We start from the raw sequence: 27,146 nt of genomic DNA, 5'->3' as shown, positions 1-27,146 counted from the left end.
AGGGCCACATCTTGCTTGTGCAGAAGATGCAAATTCCTCCTTGCAACTGTGCCCAGAGCCTTCCTGCACCCAGACATGAAATCCTGGGGGAGCACTGCTTGGTGGGAGCTGTAATCTCAGGACATGCATGACTAGGTCAGTGAAGTCTACTGCTGAGGTCTCAGCATTCATGCCATCACCTCTTTTTTGGGTTCTCAGGAGGAGGAGGAACAATTCCTGGGTGCCCCTTATGTCCTGGCACAAGCACCTTGCAACCCCATTTGCGCTTACAAACCCCTCTATTCTATTGTTCACTTCCATGTGGACACAATGATTGGAAAACACTATCTTCCAGCCAGCATTTGCTAAATAAAATAAAAAGAGATGCCATGCAGTCTCTAGAGAGCACCGAGCTGCTCACATGGAATGAAAGAGACAAATGGTAACAATAAATAGCAAGTCTCCAGCCCAGCCCTGGTGAGAGAAGCCTCTTCTCCCAAAGGGTCCCTTTGTTTGCTGCAACTTGCCTCTTTTCTGCATGGTAAATATTTGACATGCCCTCCTTGGTGGCAGTGCCTCTGCTGCCAGCCCAGCTCCAGCAGCACTGTGGTGCTGGCTCAGGGGCTGCGCTGTCCCATGCAGGAATTGGGTCACTTGGCAAAGCGGTGAATGCAGTGGAAAGCTAGGCAGTGAACACCAGACCACAGGAGACCCCAAAGAAACAGAAACCTAGATGCCAACAGCCTCTGATGGAGCATTTGGGGCAGCAGGACCAAAAACCCACCCAGGAAGGACACAGGTTGATACTGTTAAATTGGGATTTACTGCAATCACATCAAGCTGGCTACCAGTCAGGCTAGCTAAAAACAGCATGTAAAATTATGAAAGTCCTGCAATAAGGTAACCACAGCTTCAGCAATCTGATCTGCAAGCACGCTTAGCAGAGTTTTGTTAGTTTGCTCAACAGCCAAGAAACAATCTTCTCCACCTTGAGACTCAAAAGATGGCAGATCTGGGCAACTCAAGTCAACCTCACAACCTGAGTTTCACGACAAAGCCATAAAAAGCCTGGTAACCTCACTATGAGCTGCATAAAGCTGAACAAGCTCTGGAGCTCTGATTTCTAACACAGCTTTTGCAGCCACCACACTGATGCTTTTTGTGTTGGTGGGAACAGAGAATGCAATGGCATCTGCTTGTCTGAGCACCAAACCAGCATGGCTGGCTAAAGGCAGGGCAAGAAGGAGTCAGCAAGTGTGTGCCAAGCCCTGCAAGAGGGCACAGGCTCCAAGACACAGCTGATGGACATACCCACCTCAAAGCCTGAGGTGGGGACTGGGACCATCTGGGAGCATCTCTGAGCTAGGCTAAAGATGTTATTGGAAGCCATGGTCAGGGCCATACCCTAAAGTAGCTGCAAGGCTAAGCCCATCCTCGTGGTACAACACCAACCATGACCACAACCAACCTACATCACGCGCTCTCCATCAGCATGAGACTTGTCAAGCTGCCAAAATGTCTCACCAAAGAAAGGACTGAAATTTTGCAGTTAAAAAAGGAAGCTCCATGTGCTAAGACATTTTTAATCTGAATGAGGATGGGGTTAGGTTGGACATAGGGAAGAAATGTTTTATGATGAGGGTAATGAGACACTGGCACAGGTTGCCCAGAAAAGCTGTGGATGCCCCATCCCTGGAAGTGTTAAAGGGTGAGTTGGATGGGGCTTTGAGCAACCTGATCCAGTGGAAGATGTCCCTGCCCATGGCAGGGGGGTTGGACTGGGTGATCTTTGAAGGTCCCTTCCAAGCCAAACCACTCTGTGAGTCCATGATAAAATATTAAATGTCTGCATATGCCTTTGGGAAAGTAACTTCATCTTTTGCATGTAGACCAGGGATCATTTACCTTCCACCGTGAGTAGCTGGAACAGCACACAATGTATAATTAGTCCAGCTGTGGGCTTGGACTCGCACATCCGGGCTAAAATACTGGCTGCGCTGCTGATTTCTGCTGTCACCCAGGGAACAGTTTGTCCCCAGGAAGTTTTCTTATTTGGTGACTGTGCAAAATAAATCAGCCAAGCTGGCGGCAGAAATCAGGGCCAGGATCCAGCCCTTCCTCCAGCGCTCATGCTGCTGTGTGACCCCTTGGTTGCTGGCCCTGTGTCCCCACTGCCCGGGCATGGGTCAGCCTTGGGGGAAAGCAGAGAGAGACTGAATCCCTTTAGGACAGAGGGGTTTTAAGTCTATTCTCCATGCCCCGTGCCAGCACCAAGCCCACCAGGGCTGAGCCACGGGGCTGCTTGCCAAGCCTCCCTCTCCTGCCTGCACTGGGGTGTCCCTGGGGCAGTCCTCACGAGCCCTCCCAGCATTGCTTGCTGTGTGCTGAGTATGTTTTTTTCAAACATAATTATCAATAAAATAAATTAAAAATTAAAAATAATTTTTTAATTAAAAAAGAACTTTTTAAAAAGTAAAGTGTCAGGTTTGTGCAAGAAAAAGCCTACAAAGATGTGGCAACCTCTGGCTCTAACCACTGCCCCTGTTCTCGCTTGCTTTGAGTTACAAATACATCCAGTTTTCTGGCCCAGAAATACACGTGTCTGAGGACCCGGGCATCTGTTGAGCTCAGGTTCTGTGCAAAGGCTGGGGCAGTTGTTTTAGCCCACCACAGAAAAGTGAATGAGTTACACAGCCAGAGGTAGGTGATGGCATGAGCACAGGAATAGTATTTGGGTGCTGGGGCTCATGCCTCAGTGCCTGTGTGCTGGATGATGCCGGAACAGGTGATGCTCAGCCTGGTCCCACGTTGCACCCATGGGACGATGCACTGGGAGCTGCAACGGGCACCTTCTCCCCATCCTGTTTCTCAATCTTCAACCAAGATTGTCCCTCTTGCAGATTCAGCCCCTTCACTTTGGTCTCTCCAGGTTTTTTCCCCTGGAAGAGCAAAGCTGGGACAAGCCACCCCCTCCTCGTGACAGGTGCCCGCTTCCCACCTGCCCTTCCCCACCATTTTCCCTGGGCTCAAAGGTCACTGCCAGTGCTGGTGGAGGGGACCACACTCAGTCCAGAGTCCTCTGACAGGGAATTCGGTAAAAATAATCTGCCCGGGTGGCTGCTTCTTCCCATCTTTGCAGGAGGATGGAATTAAACAGGCTGAAGTTCAGAGGGCAAGAGCCCCCACGCTCATTAGCGCAGGACACAATTGGTGAGGAGTCCTCTCCTAACTGCAGAGCCACTGAATTGCAACCACCCTGGCTCACATCGTTCATGCTGATCTGTATTTTAAAGATCAGATTTTAAAGAGCCTCATATAACCATCAGGGCAGCATGTGCTGAGCAAGAGCAAACGGTTTTGGGGGCAGCAACATCCCCCAGCCCTGAGCAATCCTGCCTTCCCACTCAGCCTCCAGTGTGATTTGCAGCAGGGTCCCCCCTTGTCACTCGGTGGTCCAAAAACTTCACATCCCTGCCTGGAGCAGCCTCCTGGACTCGGTGGCAGATGTCTCTCACTTTCAGCACCAAATCTATTTATCCTCCTGAGGCTCGGCCGCTTCTGGAGTCTATCACCACACTAAAAAAAATCAGTTATTTCTGCATATATTTAAAAAAATCCCAAACCCCTCCATCCCAGATTGCACTAATGAGAAAAGCAGCCCCTAATCTGGTAAAAGACAAACTATTTTCTTTCCTGGGGATGGAAATAAGTTCCTAAGAAGGACTCACTGAAAAGAGATGAGATGACTCATTTCTTCACTGCTGATGCTGTATTCAATTCTAAGCACCTCTAATTCCAATTAAAAGACAGGAGACAGAAAGCATGGGGGTTCACACAACACAATGCACAAGAGCTCATTTTCCTGGAGATGAGAGCGCCATGAATTAATCCCCTGTATCACCTACTCCCCCAGGATGGACTCAGCTGCCTTCAGCCCTCGCTCCCTGTGAGGAGCTATTTTTTCCTGTTCTTGCTAGTGTCAATATGTTTCTTTAAATATCTTTTCAGAGAGGCGATATATATAGCCCCACTCTGGTGCTTTGAAAGGAGCCTCATTTCCTGTGTAAGAACTGAATTTCTTGGCAAAGCTGCTGGTGGCTGCAGCATCTGAACCACAAAAATTGTTTTTTTCAGTAGTAAAATGGTATTTCCTCTGCGACTGCGAGTCATACCGAGCCGGGTCTGGTCTAAAACCAACGGGGTTGCTGTGGATGGGAGATACGGTGCCATGTTCCCAATTAAGTAAATGATGGGGGAAAGGGATTAATTTCATTAATAGCAGTGGTTGGGCTGCAACAGTGCCTGAAGGTGGCACAGCCCATCACAGGGACCAGGATGGGCACAAGGCTGCTTTCAACCTGCATTTGGCTATGAAAAATTTTGTTTCCCACACCAAAAGGATTTACTTACCAACACTAGGGTAGGAAAAAAAAGAAAGCCCATTTCATTTGACATCACTTTGTGCCATATACATTTTCTTTTCCACACAGGCTTGGTTTTTGAGAGGGCTCCTCCAGCAGCAGAGCAGGAAAGAAAACAGCTTTACAGCCCCTGCGAAATGGTGGTGGGATGGCTCACAGATGCTCAGGGCCTTAAACCCTTTCTGAGGAGACGTGGCATCAGCTGTGTTCAGCATGCTGCATCTCCCCGCCAGGAAGCCCCAAGCTGCAGGGTTTGACACCCCTCTGCACCACATCAGGGACCTCTCATGATAGGAGCAGGGATGCAGACAGATCAGCAATCATCTTTTGCTGCAAATATGTCTTTCCAGGGTAATTTCTGAGTCATAAATTGCTTTTATTTGCTGGTCCAGCAGCAACACACAGTTCTAAGGACCCAGCGTGTAAATGTGCAAAAGAAGGTGGTGGCCATGGACAACGCAAGCAGTCCACGTTTCTCTTTGCTACTTGGTGACTTTCTCAGAAAAAAAATGCAGTCAAGCAAGATAAAGTGCAAGTTTTTTAGATTTTCTGGAGGAATTTTAAACAAGAAGTGTCTCTCCCAACAGTCAGCACTATCAGGATGGATCATCCTTGGGATTGTCCCCAGTGGACAAGTGCTCAGGGACCCTGACAGGCACTTAACCTTGGTACAAGGCAGCACCATGTCTCCTGGCACAAAGCCCCAGCAGACATGAGCTCTGGGTGACAAGCATGAAACTTCTGTCTCCCTCCGCAACCCCAGGCCTTGTCTCCACCAGTGCTGCATGGATGTCTTCATCCCTGGGAACCAGCACTGCCTCCAGACTGGGCAGCCTGCAGTGGTGTGGGGCATGATGACTCATGATGAAGCATGGCTTCATTGGAGCAATGCTCAGGACAGGGGGAACCATAGGAGAGTTATGTTGTCGTTTTTGCAGCCCAGAAGACAACATGCAATCACAATATACTGCTTTCCTTCTTCCCAGAAGCCACAGGGGCAGGAACAAGGACTGGAGCTCAGCACATGTCTTGCTGGGACTCCAAGGACACTTCCCCTGTCTTTGCTTTCTGAGCACATTTGCCTTTCTCCTGCATTCAGTTTCCTGAAAGAGGGAAGGGGCTGGTGCAGGAGCAGCTGAGCAGAATCATGCTGGGTCAGGAAGGAGATCTTCCCACACATTCAGCTTTCCAGGGGCCAGCTAGTGCTTGGGGATGCCATACACCACCTCTGTGAGCCTGCAATTCTGCCTGCACTGATGCTGTGTGGCGCCTGGCCTCGCTGGCAACATCCCTGCTGGGAACAAAGGGAAATTCCCCACGGCAGTCCAAAACACGAGTGAAGCAGCAGCACAGCCTGGCATTTCACCCCAGTGTGCATCCTCCATGCCCTGCAGAAGTCCTGCACCCTTCTGACTCCATTTTCACCCTCGAGACCTTGGCTCATCCAGCTGCTGAACAGATGTTTGGTTTTTGCCAAACCAGCCAAGCAAGTCAGCACAGAATGAATTTCACTCCTTGGCACCATCATGCCAGGATGCCTGCTGTGAACAACTGCGGTGAGGAGAAGGGGAAGGAGACCCAAGGAGGGAAGATCCCAATGCACCAACCTAAATGAGGAGGTCTTCAGACCTTCCCTGCAGAGCTCCAATACCAGGACATGCTCCTCAATACAACCAGGAGAACTTGCAGGGGATGCAAACGTCAGACTCGGATACCATGTGAAACACAAACATTTATCTTAACATATGGCAGAATTGTCACTTTTGGTGGTTTTTCTCCTCCCTTGGTGACCTTTGCTCTGTCCAAAGATTTATTCTACTGAGGATGAGGCAAAGAGCAGCGGTGAATCACAGCAAGTGAAACACGAGCAAAAGGGAGACAGTCGTGGTAACACTCACTCCCTCCACGGCAGTGATGCACCCCATATAGACGTGCATCTGCAGGACAGCAGAACTGCAGGATTTGGTGTCCCTGTTGCTCAACTTCCTGTGAAAACTATCAGCATTGATGGCAAAAGAAAAGGGGAGCCCTTGGGCACATGTCCAAACCAGATGGCCTGATCTCTGCAGTTCTCACTGAACCAGCTCTCACCCAGCAGGCAGCAAGGACACATGCAGCAGCACAATGGCAGGGACACCATGTTTCGGCATGTCCTCAGGTTTGTCACATTTGCATCACCAGGAAAACCAAGACATTTGACCAACCATGGGAGAAGAAAAGAGGCCACCAAGAAATTTATTCCCATTTGTCTCCAAGCCAACAGATGGACGTTGTCAGGGCAGAGCCGTTGTGCAACTTGATAACCACCACAAAAGCATCCCCCCACCAGAGTTTCCCACCACCATGCGAGTGTCCTAATCCCACAACCACGAGAGTGTCCAACCACCAGAATGTCCCACCACCAGACCTTCCCATCATCAGAATGTCCCACCACCACCGCCAGAGCGTCCCATGACCAGAAGAGCTTTGTAGGGTGCTCTTGTTTTTCCAAGCTGAATCTCAAACCATATCAATCAGGTGGTGCCAAAACCAAGCAGGAGTTACTCAGGCTCACCACAGGCCCATTTTGACACACTTTCTGCCTGTTCAGGCTCTTTTAGCCCAGAATAGTATTTCTGGTGAGTGTGCTGCTGTCACAAGACAGGCAGGTTTGGAGGCGAGGAGGGAATGAGCATGTATATGCAGAAACATGGGTAAAATCTTAATTTTAAAGGCCAGATTATACTTTTCTTAAGAAAAGTCACTTCCAAAAAAAAAAAAACCCCAAACCCCATAAAGTTTCTGTTAAAAAAACCTCAGAAAGAAGAAGTTTGACAAAAACTGTGGATGACCAATGTGTGGAAGATGTGAGGAGTGCCTGGCAAGTTCCCTAAACTGGAGAGAAAGAGAGAATTATGCAAAAAAAAAAAAAAGGGGGGGGGGGCGGTAGGGGGAAGGAGTAAGAAAGGAAATTGCACAGAGCTGAACACAAAGAAGAACAAAAAGCCAAGCAGGGACTGACCTCCTAAAAACACATGCTATGTCATTTGTCTGCAAATTGGACAAGGAAGATTAAATCCAGTTAGTACAGATATGACAGGCAGCATGAGGGTTCGTGGTGCTGCCCGCACGGTGTTTGGTGCCATGTCTGCCACTCCTCCAGCCAAGCCCGCCGCCCTCTCCAGGTCTGCCCTTCCCGGGGAGCAGCAGCTCTCAGGGAGCATGTGGGAGCTTCAAGGATCCCATTGGGTTATTTGCTGAGACATGGGATCAGGCAGGCAATTGCATGCACAAACTAGTCCCAGTTCCACCTCTAGTGCTATAAATAATTGATTTTTGAGGTAACTTGAGCAAGGAAGGTAAGAAGGCTCCCTGTGCATAATCTCACATCCAACCTTAAATCCTGGTGTTTCTCTTTCTGCAACAAAAAAAACCTCAGAGCTGATCCTTGGTCTTTATTTTCATTACTGAGCCATCACCCACATGCTGTTCCCACCCTGGTTTCATCCAGGTCCTGCTCACCCCCTGTACCGCTCCCAGAGTGGCCGATCTCGCTCGCCGCAGCCTCTGCCCTTCTCCTGCCTCAGTTTCCCTTCCTTTCCCACATCAGGTCAGGATGGCACCGCTTTGCTTTCACTTTCCATTCCTGGACACACAGCAGGGGCAAGCTGTCCCCAGTTCCTCCCGCTGCCATCCATCCCTCTTCACTCTCCCCATGGCTTATCTGGGTATCTCCTCAGCTGCTTCCAAGCATGCCCCTTCCCCAAATCGCCAGCTTTTTACCCCAAAGCACCCCTACTCTGCCACCACCTTCCCCGCTGTGCAGGATATCGGGCTGTCACTTAAAACAAATGAAGGCCAGAAAGGCCCCATCCAGACACTCTGGATGCTTCTGGGGAGAAAACCACTGATGTTTTTCAACATGTTGGTGCCTCTTCCCAAGAGCCACCTGCAGGGGCTGTCCCTGTCCCATGCCCTGCCCACACCAGGTGTCCCTGAGTGACACTGGAGGTCTTTGGGGGTAACACCCAACGCAGTGACCGACCCTGCTCGCCATGGAGCCACACCGCATCCCCTCCAGCCAACAGGGGCAGAGGCTGCCATGGCCTGGGGGTGCCTCTGAGAAGAGGACACAAGATGGAGCCCAGGGTGGAGAGACCACTGGCCTGGGCACAATGCCTGGCTTTGGCTGGGCTTGGAGGCCAAACCCCACCAGCAACCCAGGCCAGCCAGTAAGTGGCCCCCGCCCCGCAGCCAAGGCCAGAGGTGAGCCCCGCAGCCCCCTGCCAGCAGCCCCGGCTGGGACAGCCGCTGGCGAGAGGGGGCCAGGCTGAGCAGCCCACTGCTGGGCCCAGGACACCCGGGTGCCACCACACGCCACTGTCCCCAGGCACACTGCCCGCCAGGCTCCTCCCTCGCCGTCCCACAGCAGAAAGGCTCAGCCACAGCCCAGGGAGGAGCCCGGGAAGCCCCATCCCCTGCCCTCCATGGCAACCCACTGCCCTCCTGGGCGTGGCCATCCTGGGTGGGTGGAGCCAGCCCAGCCCCACCCACTCAAGCAATCTTCACCTACCAGGAGCAGCCCCGCCCACTGGAGCCACCCCAGCCCACCTGGGCTGCCCCACCCACTCAAGCCCCGCCCACCCACTCAAGCCCCGCCCAGTTGTACCAACACCAACCTACTGGCCAACTTGAGCTAGCCCCGCCCACCCAGGACAGCCCCGCCCCCTGCGGCTCACCTGGGCCTGCGCGCTCAATAACCCCCACACACCTGTAATAGCCCCGCCCACGCAGACCAGCCCCGCCCGATCGAACCAACTCCAGCTACCTGGTAGGCTCCGCCCCTCCGGCCGGCCCCGCCCCCTCGGGCGGTGCCCCCCCCGGTCGGTATCACCCGCCGGGCCGGCCCCGCCCTGCGGCCCCGCCCCGTACCTGGGCACGCTCGAAGCTCTCCCGCTCAGCCTCCAGGCCGCCGCCGCCGCCCGCCCGCCGGCTCAGCACCTTGGGCAGCGGGTTGGGCACCTGCTTCATGGAGCTGCTCACGCGGTCCATGGCCCCACCGCGCCCGCCGCCGCTCCGGCTCCGCCGCGCCGCGCCCTCGCCACCGCTCCGCTCCGGCGCCGCCGCTGGCCAGACCCCGCGCCATTGGCCCGCCTACCTGCCACTCATGCGTGGGCACGCCCCACCGGCACTGCCTCCACCCCGGCGGCTCCGCCCGCCGTCTCGCCCCTTCTCTCTCATTGGTCGCCCCCACTGCACTCGGGAGGAGCCCCCGGGAAGGTCGGCTCCGACCCGGCTCAGGCTGCCAGCTCACGTGATCGCCGCCAAGCTCACTGGTCCGGCTGGACGCCACTCAACGCCAGCTCCCGCCCCTCCGCGAGAGTCCGCCCTCTGTCCCGCCTTTAGGGAACGCCCTAAGAGCACTAAGAGCTAAGAGCACCGCCCACCTCAGCCCTGTGGTCTCGCCTCCGTGCCATCGTCCTGTGATGATTGGTCTCCGCGCCTGCCGCTCACACCCCGCTGGTCCGCCCATCCCCTCGCCCGTGCGCCGCGCGGCGCCCCCTGGCGGGGATGGGTGGGGCCGCTGAGGGCCGGGGCCGGGTTCGGAGCGGGGCCTCGGGTCCGGTTGCGAGGCCGCTCGGGTCCCGGCCCCGGCCGGGAAGGGCTCTGCGGTGCCCGGCCCAGCCCCAGGTCTAAGCGAGACCCCCGGGACTCGGCACACCCGGTGCCGAATGGCTCTGAGCTGCGGCCGGAGCCAGCCCGGGTGGGCAGGCCTGGGGGGCCCCACAGGCCTGGGCGTGCGGCCTGTGCAGCTCCTGCTGCGCTGAGGCCCTGCCCGGGGCTCCCGGCCTGGCCCAGCCCCACAGCGGAATGCGGCATCTGCTCTCCCCCCACAGCTTGGCCCAAACTATAAACAGGCCACAGGGAAGCACAGAGGTGTGCGGGTCTCCTGTGCATCATCTCCCTCCCCTCCTCTCTGTCACAGGCTCAGGTCAGCCCCCGGGTCAGCCCCTCTTGAGTGCTGTGTGCTGGCTGGGCTGAGCTGCACTGCTGGTATCCCACTGAGCAGCATTTGTCAGGCTTCGCTCAACGTATGAGATGGATTCAGGGATTCACAGTCCTGCTTGAGGCCAGGCAGGAGGTCGGGAGAAGGGACAGCTGGGGTGTCAGCGTGGAGAGGGTAACCACAAGCCTGCAGGAAGGTTGTATGGGCCTTTGCCTTTTGTGTCATCCAAGCTGTGGATGAGGAGCTCTGGAGAGGTGTGTGCTCGGCAGGAGGCAGCTGCAGGCACAACTGGTAAGAGCAGAGCAAGGAGAATAGGTCATTTCTCTGGTAGCACTGGCAGAGGGGAAAATGGTTACAGGTGTCTGACAAGGAAACAGAAGCAAGAGAAGGTTTTCATTTCTGAACAGCTGGTAGACTGATGACTGAGATGCTCTTTTGCATAACCTGATCCAGGCTCATGTCTCTCGTCCCTTCACTCATCAGATACTTGTGCTGGGGCCTGATCTTTACCCTCTCTCAACCTGGTGAACTGCTGGACTGTGGCTGGCTTGTGGTTTTGGCTAGGAATCCCATCCCAATCTGGAGGTGAATTTCCCACTGGGACCTTTGCCAGAACTTGAACATTTCTGCAAAATTCAGACAAATCAGCATTTTTGCAAAGAGACTGAAATCCTCTAAGGCTGCTCCTCAGTTAATCCCCAATGATGGCAAAGGGGGCTGCGCTGGGGTCATGCCAGCTGGGTTCCTGAATCCTTAAAAACAGGTCACACAAATTCAGTGTCTTTGCTTCAGGTGGGGAGTAGCTATGCAAAACCATCTTGTCTGCCACTGCCAGGGGTGATGGGGCAATCTGGGAACAACTGTTTAGGATGTGGGTTTTCAGGAGCTCTTGTGCAAGCAATTCTCCCTGTGTAACTCACTTTTGTGGCTTATTTTTCAGCTGAAACAGTTGCCACAAGCACCCTCCTGTAGCTGCCCAGTGGGATGTGTGAACAGGCTCCATGATAGACCTTTCCCATTTCTATGCCTTGGATATCAGATTCACAGCTGATGGGAAATGGCCTACACTGTGTGGCAAGGCCATCTCCTCCCACTCCAGCTCGTCTCGACTCCTTGTCTGCCTTCTCCCTAATGGACTTTCTGGAAACCTGCCTCCTTCCTTGGGGCTGGTCCCAGAGGAGGTTTAATGGGTTTAATTCAGCCACTGTTGCAGTGAGGTGATTAATAATTGAAGAAATGAAGTCATTGCCGAACAGAGATGAAAGAAAGAAAGAACAGAGGAGGGCATTCGACAAAAGACAGCAAGGTCCTTGGGATCTGCCTATCTCTCCCACCCCTCTGCCTGGCTAAAAGCATCCTGCTCCTGCATGACGTCTCTGGCATGCAGGCCTGGATCTGGGAGGGCTGGACCTCAACCCCAAGGCGAGGGACCACAAGGCTTGTGTTATCTGCTCCTTACTGAAGAGCAGAGTCACATCTTCTTCCATGGCCAAGGCTGAGTGCCCATTTTGGGACCTGGGCTGGCCAACTGGGAGACTCCTGCCTGGGCAGGAGCAGAGGAAGGTGGCTGTATGCAGGCCAGAATGGGCTGCTCCTGCCTCCTCCAAGACACGGATGGAGCCAGGATCCGGCCCATGGGCAGCTGATCAGACCACCCTGGGCTGGTGCAATCCACCCAGTGGCTCTGCTGGATTGTGCTTTGGGGCTCTGGCCCAGGCTTGGCTGCTCTGCAGGGATTTGGGAGGCTCCCTTCTGGTGGGAGCATGTGCTTTGTTTTTAGGCAGCTCTGCAGGGATTTGGGGGGGCTGCTTTCTGGTGGGAGAGGGTGCCTTGCTTTTAGGCAGATTGAGAGATGCTCTGGAAGTGAGGAAGGCACAGAGCTGTTCCTGTGTGGGGTCTGTTCCTCTGCCTTGGGTTCCATTGGGAGATGATGGAGAAGGGCTAGTGTGCAGGGCAGAGGAAAGGTGGGTTGGGCATCACTCCTCTCACCCAGCAGGTCCTTTTCAGAAGCCGTGGGTCTGGTGTCTGCTGGGACATGGAGAGGATGGTGTGTCCCCTCTCTTCTTCCCTTCGAGCAGCCTAGTGCTCAGTAGTGTGTGACACCCATCAAGTGCTGGCTCAGGCTGGGCAGGGGGGACTGGAGCTGGTCCTTCCCCCTGTTGCAGGGCTCCATAGGGCAGCCTCCCCTTGGTACTCATATGCTCCAAGGCTCCTGCCCATAACAGCTATAAAGGGGGCTGCTCCCTCTCCACTAGGACATTGCTTCTCAGCTTGGTCTAAACCCAAAGGACCTGCAAGCAAAGGGGAAGAAGAAGTGGCAGGAGAAGGGCCAGAAGGGACTGCAGGGGCCATGGGCCCTGACTGGGGCTGAGGGTTGCTCTTTTCCCAGGGGTTGGGAGCTAGAGGCTCCCTTTTCAATCCCCCTCCCCAGCCAGAGCTGGGAGAATCCCAGGGTGCTGCTGCAACACTCCTCACCCTCATGTGAGCATGGCCTGGCCCAGGCTCAGGGAGAGCACAGATACCCCTTGTTTCTGCAAGAAAATAGAGGCACAGAGTGTCACAGTACTTCCTCTGTTATCCAGCTGGCTGCGCCAGAGCAGGCAGGCACAGGGCTCTGTGCAAAGGTCCTGCTCTCTTTTCCCCACTGGAGGTGAGCTCCCAAAAGGACCGCCTTCAGTTGCCCCTTTAGACACCCCAAGGCACAATCTCCTGAGCCAATCTGAGCTGACGAGCTAACCCTGGAGGGCACATCTTCTGGAAAGCCACGCAGTAGGAGGGCAGTGGCCGTGACGAACCTTCCACAAATGCAGTCCTGCAACCACAAATACAACCATGCCCTGGTGACAGGGCTATTTGCTCATACCCTGGGACAAAAACATCTTACAAGCCAAAGTGCCTACCTGGTGCAGGGAGAGGGCAGGGTCTCGGGTGCAGGGTGGTGGCCCAGACGCAGCAGGAGGGTCCCTGGGAGAGCAAAGAGCACTTGGGGCAGCACAGTGCACCCAGAGGAGCCTCTGTGTGTGTGTGTGTTTTCATCTTTTGATGCCACTTTTTGAATGCTTTGGGCAAACCAGACGCTCCTGCTGAATCCTTGTCTGCTTGTGCTGTCAAAGAGCCACTGAGCTGCTACTTGGGGTGGCGGGTGGTGAAGGGAAGGGACAGTCCTGGTGCAGCAGGGCCAGAAGAAGAAGGAGAGCGGCCCAGGAGAGCAGCTGAGGCAGAGCAGCTGCTTGAAAGGGGACAGGGAGAGGGTCTTGGAGAGGACAGCTTAGCTAAGGAGTGTGAGGGTCCATGGGGCCCTCACCTCTGTCCTGGGCAAGGTCTCCTGCTTGCCCAGCTTTTACAAGGAGGGATGTAACCCCAAAATATCACCAGGTGTGTTCTCTGCACTGGAGCCTCAGCAACTGCCTCCACTTGTTCAAGAATTCAAAAGCAAAGCTGAGCATGCCTTCCAGCTGGATCTACAGGAGAGGACCCGAACCCAACCTTGGGCTGCAGTTCTGCAGGGGTGGCTGCCAAGGTGAGAAACTTGCTCCAGAGCAGGACCTAGAGGTGGGAAGTGTTTGCTGTCTGCTGGAGAGCTTCCCCATTGCATGGACAGCAGGTCCAGCTGGAGCATTGCACCCAACATGCAATCCTCAGGCTGACCACCTCGCGCTGGCTGCTTGTGCCAGGAACAGGTGGTGGGAAAGGCTGGTCTCTCCCAGGATAGGACATGGCAAGCTTGCTTTACTTCTGTGTTATGAGGCAGCCTTTGGCTGCCAGAATGTGGTCACTGAGAAAAGGTTTTCCGTGTATGACTTGGAGTGTGCAGGGTTGTGTGTAGGACCCCTATACTTGCTGCAGAAAAGAGCATGGGTAATGAACGAGGCAGGAGCTGCAGGAAGGCATGGGCTGTAGATCTGGAGAGCCAGTCTATCCCTGTCTTCCCTTTAGGATACGGGCATAACCCAATGTTCACCAGTGCTCTTGTGGAACATTGTCTTTGTTTTCTAGATTCCTGAAATCCTACCATGTGACTTGCAGACATCACACGTACCTTCAATTGAAGACAACAGGAAGCAGACTTTGCAAGTACAAAGTACCACGTAAGGCCAAGTGCTCAGAAATGTCAGGTCCTGGGTGTCTCAAAGCTAACACCCAAATGTTTTTCTCTTAGTTTCTCTGAATCTAAGCTGCCATAGCTAAAACAGTCATGCAGTGCTATAGCTGCTGGGCAAACCCTGCTCAGCTCCAGCCAGGTTGGTGCTTGGTGCTGAGGGCATCTTCAGGGAAACAAAGGTATATATGCATGGCTGTAATTTGGCAAAGGCAGCCTGCATCTGTCCTTGGAAGTACTACCAAATTTCTGTGAGGGTCACATCCTGACATGGCAGCTGGCCACCTCTCGCTCTTCAGGCTCTTGGTCCAAAAGTGAGGCTTTTCTAGGTGCCCCAGATTTGTCTTGGAAAATTGCACAAACTGCAGCAATATATTTCTGCCTTGCTGCATGCGTAGAAACTGTTGGTGTCTTTCTGCTGACATTTACCAAAAATATTCATCTGGAGGCATATCCTGATATATAAATTTCAGTTCAGGGATTTCAATGCAAATTCACAAGCTACTCTATAGACCTTACAGTCCTGTAGGAGCAGTTGTCCTGCAAATCAAATATGAACAGTCCAAGAGGATGTAGACTAAGGGTCCATCTAGCTCAGCCTTAATATCTCCAGATGTGGCCACAGCAGACCCTTTGAACAGAAAGGCAAATATTTGTGCTGCCTCCCTCAAGTGCACTCCCAGCCTCCAACCATTCTCATTTTACAAATCATCTTGAGTTTATTGCTTTGAAATCCAAGCCCTGACTTAGGCACATGGAAATTTCGTTGCCATCATCATGTCCCTTGGCAAGGAGCTCCTCATATGAAGAGCTGCTTCCTTCTGTTAATTTTGAACCTGGCTCTTGCCAGCTTCATTTGACGGTCCATGGTTCTTGCTCTGGGAGAGACAGTGAATAATCGCTATTTGTCCCTCTTTCTAGGCCACTCATCATTTTGCAGACTTCAATTCCCCTGCTAGAAAGTCTTGATCCCTCTGGAAAATACCTCTTCTCATCTGAGATCTTGCTTGTCTGTCTTGGAACCTCACCACTCTGCGATTGCTGACTTCCCCCACTCATTATCTTTCTGTTTCCAGCTGATTTGGTTTTACCAAAGTTTCCTACATTAGTGATCTGGCAGCTCCCAGGGGCACTGTGATAATGTGATTCCCCCAGACATGACTCCAACCTAAGAGTCCGTGTGGTGGAGCAGGCTGCCTTCAGGACTAAGAAAAGACTTCCTCCTGCATCCCAAATCTGGTCTGATGATGGATCCAAAGATACCATGTGTGGTTTCTATCGAAAGCTGAAACACACCATAAGGCAGAGGTTTTACAGACTCCATAAATAGCTCCTGTTTAGGATGTATGATATGGAGGAGGTTTTAGAAATCAAAATATTTAGAGATTTGTGTTATTTGTCTTGGCAGGCAGGAGCAGCCAAGACTGTAATACAAAATCTTCCTTCAAGGAAGGAACAGAGTTGAGGAAAACAGTGAATAGGGAGAGTAACAGAGGTGTCAAAACCTCCGAGAATTCCTTTTGCAATGAATGGAAGCAGGAAACACAGCCTGGTATATCTGAAAGGAGAGAGAATTCACTGAAAATGTCTAGGCACATTTATATTCCTGATAGAAAATATTGATTTTTCAGAATGAATCTTGACATTTCCATCAAACCCATATTTGAATATTGCAAGAACATCCAGAACATTCAGCTAAAAGCAGCTCCAAGCTGGGCTGTGTTGGTGTGAGCTGCATCAGCAAGGATGTCTCCAGCTCATTCCTCAGCCTGTTCTCCTCCTCTCAGTTTTATTCTAGTCCCTGTGTGAAGATGTGTAACAGGAATGTTAAGATTCTTCAGAACAGGGAATGTGTGCAAATGTTGGGTCTGAAAGCACTGGTAGAAATGGCAGGAGCAGGGCTACCAGAATGGTAGACTTTGGTGGCACCTAGGTAAGCAGGTCATCAGTGCATCATGATCATCTCGTCTCATCTCATCTCAATCTCGTCTCTCCATGTGGTTTCCCAGTCTGCCACTTGGTCAGACCCATCTCCAAGCCTCTTTCTAGCACTTCCAGCCTCAATCTGCCATCTGTTGCCTCAGGCAGGTGTGTCAGTCTTGGTCTGTTGGGTGGTGGGACCTCCTGCCCCTGGAGGTGCAAGGCTCTGTGCTACCATCTGAATGGACTCTGGAGCACATGACAAGGGAGATTATAGAGCAGGCAGGCTCCCAGATGAATCCTGAGATCCTTGGCTGTTCAGAGTGGGGTACCATGAGTCCTTCTCTGCCACAGGTGGGTAAAGCCGCACCCTTGATTCAGGCTGTCCTGATTCACTCTTGCTCTGGGATTTTAATCCCTTGGCATGATCTGGGATGGCAGCAATCCCATCAATGGGGAAAGAAGATGCAGAGAACCGAAAGGATGTGCCAAGGCCTTCAATGCTGTAAGGCTGGGGACTGAGCTACGATGGCTGCAGAGGAACCATGGGTTGTGGGCTGAATGGGGGCTGTGTCATGGGAGATGCCTGTCTCTGCTAAGGAAGAGTCTTTCCAAAAGCTGTGCTGGCAGCATGTGCCCTGGGGTCCGAGGGCTCTGCAGGCAGACTTTTCCTGGCTGCCCACTCTGCAGGCTCCCTCGAGTATGGGCTCCCTGCCTCCATGGCAGCAAGGCACCCACATGTGGTTTCACCCTGGCTCAGTTTTGCTCATGCTTGGTTTTAGTGAAACAAAAGGCTCTGTGTAAAACAAATCCTGCAATGCCACCTAGCCCACACTTTCTAACAAGTCTGGTTCAGTTTTTCAAAGAGTTCAGTCTACTAAGACATGATGATGATGTGTATCATGCCCTGGAGCACTTGGGAGCCCCAGGCCTGGAATCAGCCGGTGCAGGGAATATCCTCATTTCCCTTCTAGCTCTTTCTCTGGGTTCCTACAAGGCCACCACTTTGGACAGTGGTTGCTTTTTTTGTAATCATCCTCCTCCATAGAGGAGCTAGGTCCCTTTCTTCACTGGACCATCATGAAAGGCAGCCTGCTCGTGTGGCTTTTCCACTGTGGCTGTGGTTGTCCAGTGCCCAGACATATTCACTAGCACCATGAAGACCTCGCTCTTCCTCCAGTGTCCTGAGGCTTCAGCCACAAGCCTTTGGGTGGAAGTCAGCGGAGCCCTTCTGCAAGGATGTGGCATTTCCAACAGGAGTTTCTCTGCCAGCACAGTGACACCATTCCTGTCCCAAACAATATGAGCTGAACCAGCAAATCTCTTCTGTATGTGTCTGTGGCTGCTGGGACGATGACAGAGCTATGTCAGGAGGACGTTGGTTCTACACTGTTGGAACCAAATAATCATCTAAGTCAACTCTGCTGTGCTAATAGAGTCATGAGCTTCTAAAGCTCTTTGTAAACATTAATGGCCAATTCTCATGTTCATGGGTAACATAGTGCTATTTTAGCTGTCACTGGTATTTGTGAAACTGCAATGTAGCGACAGAACCAGTTTCCTAATGACTTTCTGCAAGTGAAGGTCAAGAACAGGAGAGGAGCCCAGACCTGGGGTGGTACTGCGCTCTACCCTCTGCTCTGCACGCTTACATACTGATGGCCTTCTGGGTCCCATGGAGAAAACCCCTGTCTCCTTGGGTCAGTGCTGCATCAGGGCACTGCATGGCTGCTGTGTGCCCCACCAACCCACTTGGTGGGCAGCCAGGGACAGCTGCCTGTCTCACGGACTCTCCCTGCTCCAGTGAGAAGTGAATTGTCCCCAATTTGTCTGTGACGCAGATATTCTAGGAAACACGAGTACATGGCAGCCATGGTCATTCTCCATCTCTTGCCATCATGTGACTTCTAGGCAAGAGGTCCATCTACCAATCTTCTAGGTTCTCTACAGAGTTCTTTGGTCAGGGGAAAGGAAAAGAGAGGTCATATCCTGTTCTCTATCATTTCATGGTATCATATCATTACATAATATGCCACGTCAGGGCTCTATTCTAATCGGGGCTCCGGGCACTTCCCTCCACAGCACTGCGCAGCACCCTTGACACAGCACTTTTTCCATTGTGTCATGTCATGTAGCAATGTTTCTGGCATGTTTCCATCCTCGCTCACTGTCTCCCTCTGTAAAGCGGGCTGAACCCAGGGATCCCACATCAGGCACAGCAAAGGGCTCTCTGCAGCAGTCTAGCCTGACTCCTACAATTTATCTCCACCCAACAGGAGCATGAAGACCTCCACAGCTGCCCTTGCTGTACTTTTTGTGGTTGTCCCCTGCTACCAGAGGTGCTACCTCTTCTCCAAGTGAGTCCAAGCTCTCTGAGGAGCTCCCTCCTCTTTCTTGCTGCCATATAAGATCTAGTAATGCTTTGCAGCTCTCCCTTCTGAGCATCTGCCGTGGGGAAGGAGAGGCACATCTTGCTACTCTTTGGCTTCCTGAGGGAAGGATGGCTGTGGTGGGAGCCCATGGTGGGAGCAGCACCTCCTCCAGCAGGGACCTTCTGGTCTTCTGACCCTGCTTCTCCCCACTGGCGCTTTTCCTGGTCTGGTTTAATCAGAAAACTTAACTTCTCTTCCAGCTTCTGTCAACTTTTCTGGTCCCTGCTGCATCCAATACCACACCAAAGTGTTTCCCTCAAGCCGTGTGGTGATATATGAGCACACAGGCAGCCAGTGCTTCCAGCCAGCTGTGATGTAAGTAGATCTCCTGCCCAAATCCTGGGGGACCCTGCTCCACTGAAGGGTGGCAGTGCCAGGATACCCCACATCACACCCCATCTTGGCAAGGGAAAACACCAGGCTGGGCTCTCCTGTGTTAGAACAGCCTGGAAATGTCTCAGAGGCCAATCCCACATCACAGGCAGCCAGTTTCTGGACCTCCCTATTAGATCTGAGCCAAAAGAGCTTCTGCTGGTCATCCCCCTCATCTCCAGAGAGGGGAACCCAGGCAGGACAGTGTTCCTTCCAGCTGGAGTGGGCATGCTGGGGATGAAGTGGCTTAAGTGGCAGAGAGCAAGACCTGTAATGACATTAAGCCAACCCCCCATCCCGTATTTCCTTGAGGCTGTTCTGCAGCTATAGAGGTGGTTTGGTGGAGTTCACCAGTGGCAAGGAGCAGGTGGTCCTTCTCTCCTCTAAGCTCCTCTCCTCTCTGCTCCTCTCCTCTCCTCTCCTCTAAGCTCCTCTAAGCTCCTCTCCTCTAAGCTCCTCTCCTCTCAAGCTCCTCTAAGCTCCTCTAAACTCCTCTAAACTCCTTTAACTGGATTTCCTTTTGCAGATTTACCACAGTCACAGGCAGGATGGTCTGTGGCAAACCTGTTAAGAAGTGGGTCCAGGACATCCTGAATCACCAGAAGGACAAGGCAGGCAGTGGATAAGCAATGCCCTGCTCCCTCCAAACATCACCTCTGTGAGGACCTTCTCCCATGGGCACCTCCGAGACATGTCCCATTTTTTTTTATTGCCTGTGAATTTGGCAGACTATTTAATACAGTGCTAGCTCTTTTATTTAAGTTTATGCAAAGGTATTTTTAATTTATTTGGCATTTTCAGTGAAACTTTCCATTCTAATTTGTACTGATTGTGTTGAAGTTATTTTGTGTAATAAAAAGGAGCAGAACCTGCAGCTTCTCCCACTGGCTCCCGGGATGCTTCATGGAGGCTATGGTGGGCAGCGGCAGCTGGGAGGGGGTCCAGGCTGACATAGATGGGTCTGCAGGGCGGCAGGGCGGCTCCCAGCTGCCCCCCAGCACCTCCGTGCTGCACAACCCAGCACGGCGGAGCCGTGCTCATCCTGCCCGTGCCCGGCAGAGCTCTGGGCAGCTGCCTGTGCCTCCTACCCCTTGCCTGCCAGGCTGTGCTTGAGCCCTGCCCTGGTCGATACCCAGCCTTGCGGCTCTGTGCTGGGTGGGTGTCGCGGGGGATGTTTCGGCGTAAGCGGCGGCGTAGTAAGGCGCGGGGGTCACCGAGCTCGGCCAGCGCCTTCGGGCAGCTTGTGAGCAGGCAGCGGGCAGGCAACGCCGGGGCTCCCGCTGCAACCAGGGGCTGCTCGGCTCAGCGGAGACCGGAGACGACCCCGTCTCCTCTGCCGTCCCAGTGCTCGGGTTTATCTACGAGCACGGATTATTTCTGGCGCTTCCTAATTTGTCCCGCTCTCCCAGCAGGGTTTTTCTTTCGCTTCGACCCGCCGGGGCCGGAGGAAGCCCCAGCCTTCAGGGCTGGCAGCAGCTGTCCCGGCGGCGCCACGCTCCTCCCCCAGCCGGCGTGGAGGCTCCCGCGGCCGGTGCCCAGGGCGCCGGGCCGGCCTCTCCTCCGCGCTTTCGTGAGGCTGCCGCAGCCGCGCCTGCCCGTGAGCCCGCCCTTGCTGGGTGACCCCGGCGGGGAGGAGGCGGCCGGCGAGGCCACCCGGGCGCAGAGGCCACCATGGCCCTGGCGGGTGCCCTGGAGCGGCTGCAGGAGGAGGCCATCTGTCCCATCTGCCTGGAGTACATGAGCGAGCCCGTCAGCGTCGACTGCGGGCACAACTTCTGCCGGGGCTGCATTGCCAAGCACTGCCAGGAGAAGGGTCTCTGGGCCGATGGGCCCTTCTCCTGCCCGCAGTGCCGGGCCTCCTGCCACCGCAGCGGCTTCCGACCCAACAGGCAGCTGGCCAACATCGTGGAGAGCATCAGGCAGCTGGGGCTGCGGGGTGGCCTGGGAACGGAGCCAGGGCCGGGAACCCCACTCTGCGCCCAACACGACGAGCGCCTCAAGCTCTTCTGTGAGGAGGACGAGGAAGCCATCTGCGTGGTGTGCCGGGAGTCCCTGCACCACCGCTCGCACACCGTCTACCCCATCGAGGAGGCTGCGCAGGTGTACAAGGTAGGGGAGGTTGGGGTGCTGGGGGTCCCTGTCCTGCCCTCATGCACCCTGGGCATGCCAGCACTGGGGGGATTGGCCGCCAGGACCCCACTGCCCCTCTCCCAACAGCCCCGGCAGCACCACCAGGAAAGCAGAGGAGAGGGTGGAAGAGACAACGGCACCCACCAGCCACTCTCATTGCAGGGATGAGGCTGGACCTGCTGGCTCCCAAATTCTGGAGGCACCCAGGCTCACCCTTGTCCGTCCAGATGCATGGAGGCAGCCTGGCTCCCTGCCCCTCCATGACCCCCCCAGAGCAGGGGTGGTGGTGAGTCCTGCCCTGGGGACGTTTTGCCTCAGTGGAGGGGTGCACCCAAACCCCATGTCCCAGCGATGCTCCCGGCAGCACGCTGCCAGCCTCCCTGCATCGCAGCATTGCAGAGAGCAGTCACTTTTTTTCTTCAAAACCTAAATAGTGAGAAAAATATGGGTAAAACCTGAGGAGCGTGGAGAGGGTTAACACTGCAAGTAGAGTGAAGAGCACAGCTGCTGAGTTTGGGTGCCAGGGCTGGCACCGCCTGGCACGGGGTCACTGTCCCCTGGCTGTCCGCTGGCACCAGTGGTCCCAGGGCAGAGGGGGCCCGGCCGAACTGTGGTGCTTGGCAGTTGTTGTTGGTGCGAGCTGAGCCTGTTTCTTCTCTTTTCAGGTCAAACTCCAGAAATCCCTGGAGCATCTTTCGAAGGAAGTGGAGGATGTGAAGAAACGTGAGTCAGCAGAAAGGATGAAAACCCAGGAGTGCAAGGCAGGTGCCTGGCTTAATTCTTAAAGAATGAGCTTCAGAAATATCAGCAATTATGATCTTGTCTGGGGCCATGAATTTGGCATAGTCCTCAGGATGGGACATGCCCCCATGTCCTGCTTTGTATGGAGGACTGGTGCTGGAAACCAGGCTCAGTGACTGTGTGTGGCTCTATAAAAAAATTAGAATGCTTTGCAAAGAAATGCTTTGCAAAGAAATGCTTTGCAAAGAGCAGCACGCCAGCTCCACTGAAACCATGGGGGCTTGTGTGCTGGTTAAACAAATAGACACTGGATATCTTTTATTTGCCTTTTGTTTTACAACATGTGCTTGAGTTACAAGCCAGGTGGGAGCCATACAGTGAGCTCTGCTTCACAGCAATAGGAACTAGAAGTGTTTTCATTAAAAAAAAGAAAAGCTGAATTACTGCACCTCTGCCCAACTCTCGGCAGTCCCAGGGAGATACAACGTCAGCAAAACAGCTGCATTTCACCTCCCTCTGGGGTGGAAGCTGAAAAGCAAAAGTAACTGCAGAAAAGGAAACGAAACTGCTGGACTGAGTTATCTAGCCCTGAGCTAGACTTGATGATTAATCAGCTTTGGCAGGGAAAACAGGTTTCTCTGGACTCCCCTAGTTATTTTGCTCAGCTCCCCTGCCTGCCCTCCACAGCCTGGCCACGCGGGTGGTGGGTTTTTGGGGTGCCCCTGTGTGCCTGCCATCTGCCTCGGGGCCGGGATAGAGCTGGTGATGGAGGTTGTGAAAGAGCTGTGTCACACTCCCACCACCCACCTGAGTCAGGGCTCCAGGGCCGCAGCTCAGCTTCCTCCAGCTTCCTCCCAGCCCAATGGCTGGTTGCGCTTTTTTAGTAAAAAGGAAAAAATGTCCCTGAGCGGTGGGGGGAGAAGTGGCTATGACTGTTCTGGCTTATCAAGCCTTTGTGACTCAGGCCCAAGAAATCATGTGCTTGGACAGTAAAATATATGCAGTTCAGTTTCCTTTCGTTTATCTTCTGCATTTTGAGGTTTCATGGTCCTAGCTCTAACCGCAGCGTGTTTTCCTGGTGCTTCAGGTTTTGAACAAAGCACCAATTTTTAGGGCTTGGTCAAAAAACCCCAAAGCACTGGCAGACCCTGCCTGTTGCTGGCTGTAGTGAGAGCTCTCAGACACCCAGGGAGTCCTCCCTGGCTCCCCCTTTCCATCCATCCCCATCCCTGGGGCTTCTTCTACCTCTTTCCCATTGCTGTGGGTTTTTCCAGACATGGAACATTTCCTCCATGCTGCCCAAGCAACAGGTTAGCCTGAATCTAGCTGGAGGGATAAGTTGCACCACACCTAATAAAAACCTACCCTGACATCTGATGGCATCTCCTTGCAGCCCAGCAGCCCCCTCCAGTCCCCCCTGTGCTGCACTGAGATGTCATGAGACATTTGAGGTCCAGCTGAGCAGAAATGCCCCAGGCAAAGTCCTACTTCTGGTAAACTGAGGATGTCTAGTGGGAACTCGGGCGAGGTGAAAGCACAGCAGTTGGCTTCTGGCTGTTTTTTTTAAATAAATGCGCTTATCAAAAGAATGCCATGGTTTCCCAGGGCCTGATGCCAGGCATGGATGCCAGAGAATCCGGCTGTGTCTCAGCTGCTCAGCTAACGTTGCCTCCCTTCACCCTGTGTATCTTCTTATCGCAAGGAGACGGTGAAGAAAAAGCGGGAGAAGATTGTGAGCGAGTTCGGGAAGCTGCATCGGCTGCTGGCTGATGAGGAGAAGCTGCTGCTCCAGAAGCTGGAGGAGGAGGAGAAGCGGATTCTGCTGATGATCAATGAAAACCTGGCCAGGCTGGTGGAGCAGAAGTCATTGCTGGAGGAGCTGATTCTGGAGATAAAGGAGAAGACCCAGCAGCCGGCTGATGGGCTACTCAAGGTCAGGCTATGCCACCAGCCCCACTAACTCAGTCCTGATGCCTTTGCCATCTGGGTGGGTGTCCAGGCCAGGCTGGCTGTTGGGCACGAGGCTCTGGAGCCCCACACCCAGAATGGTTTTTCTCTTCTCGTTCTAGGACATGAAAAACATCCTGAGCAGGTAGGTACCCATGCTTGTTCCTCCTACCGTCCTGGCTGCCTCCAGGCTCTGAGATGTTCATGTCTGCTCCATGCTAGCCACACCCTGTCATCCCTGCCCAGCATCTGGTTTGGCTGTCCCTGGGGCTGACAAAGGAGGGACTGAGACCAGCAGAGGCTGGAGAAGAGACTCCATCCTCTTCTTCCAGGGCCCCACAGCCAAGGTTTTGCCTGGCTTTGTGGTGTGAGATGTGCCCCTCCTACATGCTACACAGCTGGCCTTGCTCCTTCCTTCCCAGGGACTGGCACTGCCACTCCCCACATCATTTAGCTCTGGTCCCATCAGGCTTGCCAATAAGCAAGCGGTTATCCCTAGTGCTCTTCACAGCCAAAAAGCTCAAGGAAGGAGGTGCATCTGTGCAGCCAACAGAAAGGCATTAAACAATCCCCCAGCAGGAGACTGGCCATGCTGTGGGCTCTGGATACAGCCCATGGGCATTGCTCTCCTTTCAGGTGTGAGGGGGTAAAGTTCCAGTCCCCCAAGGCTGTGTCCGTGACCCTCAAGGAAAACTACAGCATCCCTGAGCGCTGCCTGGGCATGAGGGACATGCTGAAGAAGTTCAAAGGTAAGGGGGCTGCTTTTGTGCCAGCTCCTGGCACAGTTGGGCTCCAGTCTGCCCTGCCCCTCCCCCATACCCTGGGGCGTGGGGAGGTTTTTACAACAAGCTTTGTCCAGCTGGTCCCAGTTTGTGTACTGATGAGTTCAGGCTGGTTTCATGGTGGGGAGACCTTCCTTGTTCTCATCTTGGATGGATTGTGAGGTGACCCTGAAGCCTTGGAGGTCACTCAGGAGATTCAGGCTCTGCGTTGCCCACGAACTCTTGCTTTCAGTGTTGGCTGTTTCTGAAGCTGCACTGGGGGCTGCGGAGCCACCCTCATTGTGTTCCTGCTCTGCAGCCAGATGCCAAATATTTCGATGTGGTTTATGGTTAGCATGATTTTCTGTATTGCACTTCCCCACTGCTGGGCAGTGCAGGGAGCTGTGCAAAACCATGGGCACAAGCAAATAAATACGGGAGGTAGGAAGATCTGGATGAGCCCGGAGGCCGCACTGCTCCCTCCCCTCGGGGGTGCAGGATTATCCAGGTCACAGGCACCTGCTCATTTCCATGCCTGCAGACCCCTGAAGCCCTGTCTGTCCTTCTACCCTTCTCTCGCCCCAGTGGACGTGACTCTGGACCCTGAGACAGCACACCCTGAGCTCACCCTGTCCGAGGACCGCAAGAGCGTGCGGCGTGGGAGCAAGAAGCTGCTTCTGTCCCTCTTCGACATCCCTAAGAGGTTCGGCACCACGCCGGTGGTGCTGGGGAGTCAGGTCTTCTTCTCAGGCCGCTGCTACTGGGAGGTGCAAGTGGGAGACAAGCCTGAGTGGGGCTTGGGGCTGTGCAGGGAGTCTGCCAGCAGGAAAGGCAACATCCTCTTCTCCCCAAACAATGGCTACTGGGTGCTGTGGCTGCAAAATGGGGGCAACTATGAGGCCCTCACCTCACCCATCTCCCCTCTGACCCTGAGCGTGAGACCTCGGCGCATCGGGATCTTCCTGGACTATGAAGCAGGAGAAATCTCCTTTTACAATGTGAGCGACCGCTCCCATATTTACACCTTCACCGACAAGTTTTCGGGGAACCTCCGGCCTCTCTTCTTCCTGGGTGGCTTTTTGGGGGGCAGAAATACAGAGCCCTTGGTGATCTCCTGGGTCAGGGACACGCAGGGGTCTGGGTGCATTGTCCTCTGACAGTGGTTGCCCTGGCTTCTCACCAGTGGGCAGAGACCTGGGAGTCCGACTGGCTCCTCCTGTGAGCAAGGCAGCACCAGGGAAATAGCTGTGTGCCTTGGTGAGTGTCATGGCAGGGTCCCTGCATGCTCCTTGCTGCTGGGGGTGACCCACCAAGTGTGTTACCCACTGTGTGCCATGCCCATGCTGGGAAGGGCGTTTTGCAGTGGGGATGTGCCATAAGCTGCCAATGGGGACTGTGGAGCCTGCTGACCACCGCTGCCCTGCCACTCATCTCACAGGCTGCTGGAGAAGGGTGCGTGCCCAGCCTGCTGTGTAGTGCTGATTTTGGTGTGAATTGTACTGGAACAAGGTAATAAAGGGTTGATTTGGGGAACTTTGTGCGGTTAGCAGTGTGGTTTTTTTGGTGTGTCCATCCCTGCTCGTTAGCCCCAGCTAATCTGCAACATCTTAGAGGGCAAAGGGTGCTGCTGGACCTGGTTCTCTCTGGCCCAGAAAGGGTCCTCAAGAGATCCCACTATGGCATCGGTGGGACACCGCAGCAACATGGGCACCTGCCAGGCAGGGATTCGGTAGTGGCAGCTGCCTGTGCAGTTGGCCTCGCTTCAGCCTTGTGGTGCTGGGGCCTGGGGTGAAGGCAAGGGGACATCTGTATGGATGTGGGTGCTGCACTGCCTGGTGGCTCCTGAGTTGCTTTCTCTTGTCCCCTGGAAGGGAGTTCACCTCCAGTTTGGTAGGTGCAGCCCCTCTGCCTCCCCTCACAAGCCTCGTGAATGGGAAATCTCCAAGCGTGGGAAGCTGTGCATTGCACACCTCAGGATGGGGGCACTTTGGGGGCTACAAAAGCCAGGGAAAGAAAAACAACACAGCCTCTGCTGATGTCTCCAAAGGTCACCTTTGGTCTTTCCATCCCCTGGGACTTCCCTTCTCCTCCAGGCTGTAGTGCTGCACCAGCCTCTTGCCTCAAGCAGTCTGCCACCGTGTTGCTGGAGGAAAAGCTCTCAGGTCCTTAAGCTCAGTTGTGGTGTCAGCTAGTTCTACTCATCTAAACCAAGTGCCTGTGGTCCACAGGGCCAGGAGGCAGGAGACACTGCCCTGGGGGCAGACAGGGTGGAGGCGATGCCAGCAGCTGTGGACTGCCAGCTGGAGCAGCTGTGGAGCATGCCCTTCAGACAAAAATAATGAAGCTGCTTAATTTAAA

The 27,146-nt window shown here is 54.0% G+C and overlaps 3 protein-coding genes across 3 annotated transcripts in view; 2 read left to right on the top strand and 1 right to left on the bottom strand.

The window, feature by feature from the left end:
* Positions 1–9,431, bottom strand: part of HIP1 (huntingtin interacting protein 1) — a 48,536-nt gene extending 39,105 nt beyond the window's left edge. The window contains exon 1 of the mRNA XM_075720132.1: positions 9,312–9,431. Within this exon, the coding sequence (XP_075576247.1) occupies positions 9,312–9,431 (120 nt within the window). The remainder of the gene's footprint in view (positions 1–9,311) is intronic.
* A 9,254-nt stretch (positions 9,432–18,685) lies between these two features.
* Positions 18,686–19,156, top strand: LOC104035054 (C-C motif chemokine 3-like 1). Its single transcript, XM_075720324.1, has 2 exons — positions 18,686–18,743; positions 19,023–19,156. The coding sequence occupies exons 1-2, from the start codon at positions 18,686–18,688 to the stop codon at positions 19,154–19,156; spliced, it is 192 nt and encodes a 63-aa protein (XP_075576439.1).
* A 1,724-nt stretch (positions 19,157–20,880) lies between these two features.
* LOC104034625 (E3 ubiquitin-protein ligase TRIM39-like) lies at positions 20,881–25,945 on the top strand. Its single transcript, XM_009487671.2, has 6 exons — positions 20,881–21,318; positions 22,005–22,100; positions 23,783–24,013; positions 24,150–24,172; positions 24,664–24,776; positions 25,374–25,945. Exons 1-6 carry the CDS (start codon positions 20,881–20,883, stop codon positions 25,943–25,945), a joined length of 1,473 nt encoding a protein of 490 aa, XP_009485946.2.
* The last annotated feature ends 1,201 nt before the right edge of the window (positions 25,946–27,146 follow it).

This window comes from Pelecanus crispus, chromosome 12 (genome assembly GCF_030463565.1).
Source record: "Pelecanus crispus isolate bPelCri1 chromosome 12, bPelCri1.pri, whole genome shotgun sequence".
Classification (NCBI taxonomy): domain Eukaryota; kingdom Metazoa; phylum Chordata; class Aves; order Pelecaniformes; family Pelecanidae; genus Pelecanus; species Pelecanus crispus.
This window is presented reverse-complemented; position numbering and strand designations above follow the sequence as displayed.

Coding starts and splice junctions, on each gene's coding strand:
- LOC104035054 (XM_075720324.1), top strand. CDS start 18,686: ATGAAGACCTCCACAGCTGCCCTTGCTGTACTTTTTGTGGTTGTCCCC. Junction 18,744..19,022: donor GGTTGTCCCCTGCTACCAGA/GGTGCTACCTCT, acceptor AATCAGAAAACT/TAACTTCTCTTCCAGCTTCT.
- LOC104034625 (XM_009487671.2), top strand. CDS start 20,881: ATGGCCCTGGCGGGTGCCCTGGAGCGGCTGCAGGAGGAGGCCATCTGT. Junction 24,014..24,149: donor CGGCTGATGGGCTACTCAAG/GTCAGGCTATGC, acceptor TTCTCGTTCTAG/GACATGAAAAACATCCTGAG. Junction 24,777..25,373: donor CATGCTGAAGAAGTTCAAAG/GTAAGGGGGCTG, acceptor CTCTCGCCCCAG/TGGACGTGACTCTGGACCCT.